Source organism: Lepidothrix coronata, unplaced genomic scaffold (assembly GCF_001604755.1).
Source record: "Lepidothrix coronata isolate B3197 unplaced genomic scaffold, Lepidothrix_coronata-1.0 Scaffold196, whole genome shotgun sequence".
NCBI lineage: Eukaryota > Metazoa > Chordata > Aves > Passeriformes > Pipridae > Lepidothrix > Lepidothrix coronata.
Genome location: NW_016690376.1, coordinates 365,990 through 374,806, shown reverse-complemented (window position 1 = coordinate 374,806; position 8,817 = coordinate 365,990). Strand labels below are relative to the sequence as shown.

At 46.0% G+C, this 8,817-nt stretch overlaps 1 protein-coding gene across 1 annotated transcript; it reads left to right on the top strand.

Annotated features, from left to right (window-relative positions):
- Nucleotides 1-6: 6 nt before the first annotated feature.
- LOC108505595 (inositol 1,4,5-trisphosphate receptor-interacting protein-like 1) lies at nt 7-2,893 on the top strand. Its single transcript, XM_017831776.1, has one exon. It carries the CDS (start codon nt 158-160, stop codon nt 1,772-1,774), a length of 1,617 nt encoding a protein of 538 aa, XP_017687265.1. The 5' UTR covers nt 7-157; the 3' UTR covers nt 1,775-2,893.
- The last annotated feature ends 5,924 nt before the right edge of the window (nt 2,894-8,817 follow it).

The following is an 8,817-nucleotide window of genomic DNA, read 5'->3' as shown; positions in this document are numbered from 1 at the left end:
GGGGCAGTGGGACAGGCCTTGCTGCCTGCCAGCTGCCCTGGGGCCCTCTCCTTCCTGCTCCACATCCCCGCTGCTCCCATTCGTACTCCCCTCACCTCTCCCTCCTTCCCTCCCTTTCAACCCCACTCAACCCCTTCTCTCTCTCCTCCTGCAGGCCATGGCTGCGAAACTGATTCTTCTCATGCTTTTGCAAACCCTCATCCAGTACCCACAGATGGTGGCTGATGGGCTGGATGAGGACACCCGTCTGCGCATGGAGCTGCGTGCAAATCTCCTGGACAGAGAGATGACTCGGCTGCTGCAGGAGCTGGAGCAGAGCAGCCTGGAGCGCAGTGTCAGGGCCTGGGGAACCCTGCTGTGGGTTGCCTTGCAGCAGGAGCACTTCTGGGCTCTGGCTGTAGTCCTGGGCCTTCTCTTGTGGCTGTGGTTTATCCGCAGCAGAAGAAGCCGCCAGCCAGACAACAATGGCGAGGAGGAGGAGGAGGAGGAAGGAGACAATGTTGTGATTGTGGATCAAGAAGACAATGAGGATAGGAATGAAGTCAGAAATGTTGGTGAAAATGAAGAAGAAGCTGGCAATGATGCTGCCATTGCAGAAAATGGCAATGATGATGGAAATGCAGTTGAAGAAGGAGACGATGCTGAAAACGACATTGGAAGGATTTTAGAGGGGCAAATACAGTGGCCCATTCAGGACCTGGAGAGAGGTTGCGAGATGACATCTGACTTAATGGACATTTTCATATCTGTATTTGGACACCTGTTGTCAAACAGTTCATACCCAGTGCCACAACGAGCCATCGGAGTCGGCAGTGCCTTTGAAGGCTGGAGTCCCCGGGAGGAGGATGTGGTGTACAGTGTCCTTGTACCCCTCACTTCTCCTCCGGGGCACACCTTCCATCTGGAGATGGACACCTCAGGGCAGTTACCCGGCAGGAACTTCTTTATCCGCGTGGAGCCGGTGTGCACCTGCCCAAGGGAGCAGCAGGATGACAACGTGCTGTGCTCCCTCCACCACCCAGAGGACGAGCAGAGGAGGAACGAGGAGCCCAACTTCCTAAACACCCTCTGCACTGGCTCCTACCTGGATGTGGAGAAAACTGCCCGCTGGTTCTACCAGTTGGTGAGAGCAGTCTGGGTGATTTTGCCTCACTCCCAAGGTTGGCAATTAGTGCTGCTGCCCTCCAACCGCTGCTGCAAATTCAAGGTGACCAGAGGCACACAAAGCTTCACGGTTGAGATCCTTTTTGGGGTGCAGCAAGGAGTCTCAGATATCTACGTGAGCAGCCAGCCTACAGAGGCCCTCTTCACCCCAAGCACAGTGTGGCCTGAGACCTACGCCGTGGCAGAGATGAAGTTTTTCAGGCACATTGCCAAGCAGGCTCCACCTAACAGTTGGCACCTCAAATACCTGCAGCTCTTGGCCCGTGCTGTGGTGGGCATTGGCTTCTCTACTTATATGATGAAGACCATTGTGATGCACCTCCTGAATACCATACCCGTGTCACGGTGGGGCAGCAGGTATATCCTGCTTCGGTTGGAGGACAGCGTAGAGTACCTACGTTGCTCCTTGTTGGAGAAACATCTTGACCACTTTATTGTGGGCAACCAGAGGGTTCCTGAGGTGATCAGCTTGCCCCTGGAAGTCCAAACTGCCGAGCCACTCAACCTCTTCCATTACCTGGCGGAAAATCCGGCCGCCCACACCCAGGCAATAAGCGAGTACCGTAATCTGCGATACCGGCTCAAAATAATGTTGCTAGAAGGCCACTGAAAGAAGTCTTCTTTCACACAGCTGTGCTTGGTGGTCTCATGGCTGGTCCAAGACAACTGCTTCAAACCACAGGGAAAAAGAGAAGAGGATGTGGGACAGAGAGAGGGAAAGGAAAACCTTGTGCAGCAGCACTCTGCCATCAGCATTCCCCTCTCAGCAGTCTGCCCAGCACAGCCTGCAGTGATGACCAGGGGGGCTACAAAGATGACTTTCATCCTCCTTTCCCCTCCCACTCTCATGGCCATTGTGACCATTTTAGATAGGCCCAAGAATTCTTTCTGGCAGCTCCGGCTGCTCAGGGATCAAGTGAGAGGCATTGCTAATATTCCTAAACTGTATCTCTCCTTGTTCCCTGAAGGGACATCAGTAGGTCAGCATTTTGCCAACTCTTTTGGTCCTGACCAGAAATCTCTCATATATAAATATATATTTTTATTTAATATATAGATTTTAATTAATATAACATAGAAAAATATATTTATTATAGTGCACATACATATAATTTATTTAAATAATAATATTTTATATATAAATATAGCACAAATAAATCTCTCACAGTGTCTCCTATTGTGCCCTTATGGAACACCTTTAGGTCAGCATTGCACAAAGACTATCTTTCTCAGACTGTGTTTTAGCTGACCTTAATTTTCTTACATAGAAATATATCATTTTTAGTCTTTATATGTATTTTATAATATATCTATTTATAATATATATAATATATATTTTAGGTAATTTATTTTATATAATAATATTTTTTATATAAATGTAGCACCAATAGTTCTCTCCTCATTATTCCCGTTGCATATTAACTCCCTGTAGTCACTGCATTCCTGACTAGAAATCCAGGAAACTGCTTTCCCTTTGCTTCAATAAAGACTGCTATTTTTTAATATATAAATACATAAGTTTATAAATTTTTATAGGTATAGATAATATATACTGTAGGCAATTCATTTGATATAATATTATTAGTACATAAGTATAGCACCAATTCATCTGTCCCAGCACATTTTAACACCCTGTAGTCACTGCATTTAGGACTGGCAATCCAGAAACTGCTTTCCCCTTGCTTCAATAAAGAGTGCTATTCTAGAATCTGGATCGTGCAAGTTTGTGTAAAACTCCACTAGGCCTAGAGGCTCGGTAGATCACACTAGTTGTGAATCTGTGCTCATGAACAGTCGCATTGAGCTCGACCAAACTGAGAGTGCTGAATGGCTTCTCATCCCAAATTAGGCCTCCTGCCACCCGGCCCCTCTGCTCATCGAATCACAGAATGCCTTGGGCTGGAAGGGACCTTAAAATTCATCTGGTTCCAACACCCCTGCCATGGGCAGGCACACCTTCCAGTAGACCAGGTTTCTCCAAGCCCCAGCCCACCAGGCCTTTAACACTCCCAGGGCTGGGGCATTCACAGCTTCTGGGGGTAACCTGTGCCACTGCCTCAACACCCTGACACTCAAGACTTTCTTCCTAATATCCTAACTGAGCCTGCCCTTTTAATTTTAAAACCATTCCCTCTTGTCTCTCACAACATGCCCTTGCAAATAGTCTGTTCTCATCTCTCTTGTAGGCTCCTTCCAGGTACTGGAAGGCTGCAATTAGGTCAACCCAAAGCCTTCTCTTTTTTAGGCTGAACAGCCCGAATTCTCTCATCCTTTTCTTATTGGGGAGGTGCTCCATTCCACTCATCATCCTGGTGGCCTTCCTCTGGGCTCACTCCAACAGTTCTATGTCACTGACACCAGTGACAACAACCACCAGTTTCACTAGAAAGCTTTCAGTGGTGACTGTAAACGCTTTTTCTCTCTCTTCCCTTTTCTCCTTTTCCTTTAACTCTTCTTCTTCTCTCTCTCTCTCTTTCCCCTTAAACATTTTCTTCAGTGATATCTTTATGGTTTTACGTAGCTATATTGCAACCAAGACAGCTAAATACCTCCTTTTCTTTGCAATACCTTTATGCTTTTATATTGCCATGTTACTACAGATACAATCAAACCAGCTATTTACCTGTATTCCTTTGCAACCAAATTGTTCTAAAATAAACCATTTATATATATATATCTGTAAACAGTGATCATTAGTATTGATTTACTTTAAATCAGTCCAAGGAATTTATCAGCAAAAAAGAAGTTATTCCTGCCTGGCAGAGAGGGTTGTAACACCTGGGGATCCCAGAGCTGGATGCAGTACTCTATGTAGTTTCTTCCCAGAGCGGAGTAAAGGGGCAGAATCACCTCTCTTGCCCTGCTGTCCACTCTGCAGGGGATGCAGCCCAGGATGTGATTAGCTTTCTGAGCTGCAAGTGCACATTGCCAGCTCATGTCCAGTCTCTCATTTGCCAGCACCCCCAAGTCCTTCTTGGCCAGGCTACTCTCCATCCCTGCATCCCCCAGCTTGTATTCCTACCAGGAGTTTCTCTGACCCAGGTGCAGCACCTTGGACTTGGTCTTGTTAAACTGCATGGGATTCCCATGGGCACACTTCTCAAGCCTGTCCAGGTCCCTCTGGATGGCATCCCATCCTTCAGGTGTGTCAACAGCACCACTCAGCTTGGTGTCATCAGCAAATCTGATGAGGGTGCCCTCAATCCCTTATCTAGGTCATTAGTGGAGATATTAAATAACAGTGCTCCCAATATGCACCTCAGAGGGATACACTTGTCACTAATGTCCATCAGTGACTCTGAGCCTTTGACCTCTGGATGCAACCATCCAACCAATGTCTTATCCATCCAACAGTCCACCCATCAAATCCATCTCTCTCCGATTTAGAGAGGATGTTGTGGGGGACCGTGTCAAAGGTTTTACACAAGTCTCCAGATAAATGACACGTGTAGCCCTTGCCTTGTCCACTCCTCTCCTCACTCCATCATACTATGACAAGGAGCAGGTTTTGACCAAAATAGTATTTCGTAGAGTCATTTCATAAAGTCATTAGTAGCAATTTCCCTTTGGTGCTAGAGCTTAGGCAGCTTCTTTTCCACGTGCATCTTGATTTTTACCCTTGCCCTTGGGACAGGAGAATTTGCTTTGGTGTGGTCAGACACAGTGGGAAAACCTCATGCCAGCAGGTGGTGGGTTGGGTTATTTCTGCCAGGGTTAGAACTGCCTCCAGAAAAGGCTGTGATCCCTCTAGTCCCTATTCATGTGCTTTGACTGCTCTGAGACGAGTTACAGGCTGCAAGAAATGTTTGTCAGGCCAAAGGCAGATCACAGAAAGCACAGATCTGAAACCAGGGTGAACTAATAAATAAATGGATGGAGTCTCTTAGCCATCAATCACAGCCTGTGTTTGCCAAGCAGATTAAAATGACACAAACACAAAACATGTAGGAAATGGTGGAAAAGTAGCTCTTTTCCAAACAACATGATTCCTGGAGTCATGCATGTCTCATGTAACAATTAATGGAAGCTGGTGCACCAGTGTTATGACCCTCTATTGTTTCAATATCATTTATCACACAATAGAGTCATTACAATATTATTTTTGTCTATTTTATGTATTTTAAAATTTATTACAATATTATTTCAATGTTTCTTACATTAAGGCAAGGCTTTGACAAGCTGGCCATGGGTCATGACAAGGAGACAATGACAGAAACAGCCCACGCGAGAAGGAGACTTGATTTGCTGAAGTCCCTTTTGATTTCCATCCTGCCATCCTGCTGCAGCCCTCTGACTTGATGGCAGGATGAATGTGGGGCAGGATAGAGCCCAGATGCTGGCAGCTGTGAGCTTACTCAAGCCACACAGATGAATTTTGCAGACAGGCTAGGACATGATTTTGGGACCAGTGGTAACATGCCACAGCTGTTACCCTATTGCACAACCCTGCCTGCTTTCAGGTTAAAGCTGTGGGGGAGTCGGCTGCTCTCCCAGCTCCTGAGCACAAGCTGAGAAAAGAGAAAGGGTGTTACCCATAAAACCCTTAAATGACAAGTCAAATCTAGGTCTCCAACATGGAAAATGCCACAGGTCTTGTTGTGGGGGAAAAAAAAAAACACCAAAAAACCCCAAACAAAACACAGCAGCAAAAAAAACAAACCAAAACATTAATAAATGTTTAAAATGTCTGCAATTTATAGCTGAGAGAAGCTGCTGCACACTGCTGATGACTTCTTCTCTGCACACTCCTCTTCCTTGCTTGTCTCAGGGGTCTACGAAGGCCGGTGAGGGTTTATTTCTGCTTTTCTCTGTGCTGAGACACCAGGTGAGACAAAAGACACTTAGGGTGCCCAGTGCTGTCAGCAGGAGAGCTGGTGAAAGTCCTGGCTCCCACCCAGGAGCCAGCCTTCCCCTCCAAGGCTCCAGAGGTGCAAAGGCAGAAAGCTGTAGCCTGAGCTGTATTGCATTAGCACCTTTTGAGCTTGTCTGTCCCCTGCCATCCCTCATGCCAGGGTAAATCTGACCTGCTCTCACAGGGAATTCAGGGCATGCCCAACCTGTGGCCTTGCTGAATGCAAAGACCAAGGAAGGGCTCCCACTTGTGCTGGCAGTCCCATGGAAAGCGACAGAGCAAGTGGGGATTTCTTGGGTGCAGAGACCCCATCTTCAAAGTCTGGCATTGCAGGTTAGCAAAATTCATACTGACATCCTGGGACATTCCAGCACTTAATTTCACTCCAAACCGTAAAATTTTGTACAAGGAAAATTCACATTTTTCCTCCAGCTTTTAAGGTGGTGCATCCCCTGATTTCCTGTATAGGGCACAAAGGTTCTCACATGGAAGCACTTTCTGGCAGGCTGAATACCTTCCGCTCACCGCCAACCTATTTTGCACTGGATCATGGGAACTGTAGTCCAAAAGCATCATCTTCCCCTCCTCTTTAATGAGCTGGCTTCCCAGCCCAAACCTCCTTTCCCACCATACTCCAAAGGTCAGGCAGTTCCCATACGGCCAAATTGTGTTCCCGTTTTAGTCATGGGATGATTTTAGGATATGTAGTCTTCCAAAGTGCCTTGCCCCTAAGAAAGGGGTTGAACTCTGTGGGTTTCTCTGGAAGGTCAGATGAGGAAATACTGTCAGATGATCTTAAGGTCTTTTAAAACTGAAATGTGTGATGTTCAGTGGCATGTTCTGGCTTGGAACTGTGACCGAAATGAAGCAGCTAAATGTGACTGCCTAATGTAAATGGGAAATATTTTAGCAAAAGGAAGATTTTTTTTTTTTGAGAGCTACATCTTCCAAAGAGAACTCTTTCGATGAGATATCCCTTGCTTAAGTCCAGCTTGCTTTGATTTTTTCCCTGTCCCCCACTCCCGTTCTGTGCCATGCTGTCAGTGCAGCTGCTGACTTGGGGTGGAAACTGCTTTGCACCAGCAGTGCTCCTGATGAAATCCTTCCCCAAGGATGAAAGGACCTTTGCACAACTGCAATGGTCCAGAGCATCAGCACTTCAGTTCAGCATTCTGCTCTGACTCTGCCCTTTGTGAAAAATCTAACTCCTGAGCACTGAGGCTTATTCTCAACCAGCCTGAACCAGTGGCTTTCAAGGGTGGCTGCCCAGCTATGCCAGCTGGGAATGCTCCTTTGCTTCTACATGTTTCCCCATGTCTCAGAGGCAGGAGTCTTTCTAGACACACTGTAAAACTAGCTGTGAGGCAGACACAGACCCTTCTGAATTCGACACTAAGCCACTGCTGAGTGTAGGGCTGTAAGGTATTTAACTTTCAGTCAGATGTAAATTAAGTTTATTAAATCTTGGCTGTGAAAACACTAAAAAAATGTAATGTTCATTGCACCAGACTCCACCCTCTAAATCAGGATTTCTGGAGACCCAGTCACAACTTCCCCATTGCCTCTACATGAAGCAGTTTTGGTTGAACAAATGCAGCACTCTTCCCCAGAGTGGTGAGATAGGAGCCCCCCTCTTCATTTCAGCTACATTCCCACTGCCAGATAGATTTTCAGCTCCCTCCTTTGGCCTAAAGCATGTGTGTGTATTTGTGTTTTGTGACTTTGAAGAGAATGTAAAAGGACTTATTTTATTAACAGCCAACAGACACTTCAAAGCAAAAATGTGGTTGAGAAATTAATCATTCTGCACCTCTAAAGTGGGATTTATTATGACTCCAAAACTAAGATAGAAATGAACCAAAAGCTAAATGCATGAATCACTCTTTTAAAATAAAGTCAGAACTTCAATGGAGGGTATGTGTACTGGTAAAATTAAATGCAGGGCCATGTAATTTTTTTTCATTTAAAGAAAACATTAAAGTAACATGTTGGTCCTTAACATCTCAATGGCCTGGGGAAAGTGTTTCCCTTTAGCAGAAAAGGTCTTGTCCGATAATACTTTCCCAGATTATTGAAAAGGTTTTGTTTCCCACTCTTCCTATTTTTTTTTCTTTTGGTCTAAAAAGCCAAATTAACTTCCTCTGAGGAAATACCTCCTTTCTGTGTTTGCTGGGGCAAAGCAGGCCATTGTCTGGGGAAAATTGCTCCAGTGGGAATTTAAATGCAGGACAGGGCATTGACATTTGTTGAGTTGAGTAACAAGTGGGATGGAGTTTCACCCAAGAGGTGACATTCACAGATTCTTGGTGGATTCTTTTTTTCCCCACAGTTCCTCCCAATACACAGTTTGGCAGCAGGAAAATGTGGCCAGCTCCAGGTGCAGCGTCAAGGGTGTATTTTTAAATAACCACCACTGCCAGTTGCGGCTCTGGGAGCTGGTTCCCAGCCGTTCCTGGGAAGCAGATGAGACGCCCTCTGCCTGTTCATGTGCCTGCAGCCTCCGTGATCACAAGCTGCCAGCATACAGAGCCCATTTCACAGGTAGGACTGTCACCACAGTAACCCTGCCATATTTTCTCAGCCCATCTGATTGCTTCAGGGCCTGGTTGAGCAAGGATGCCACTTTCCTAGCTGTGTGGCCATGCAGTCTGCATTGGCCTCAGTCCCTTTCAGCTCCTTCTATGTTACTGTCACGGTGTTAGAACTCTGTTTCATCCTGAGTTTTCCTCAAACTGTATAGTACCAAAAATCTCAGCAGGCAGAACAGCTTTGCCTTTTTCTGAATTATTTGTACACAAGAT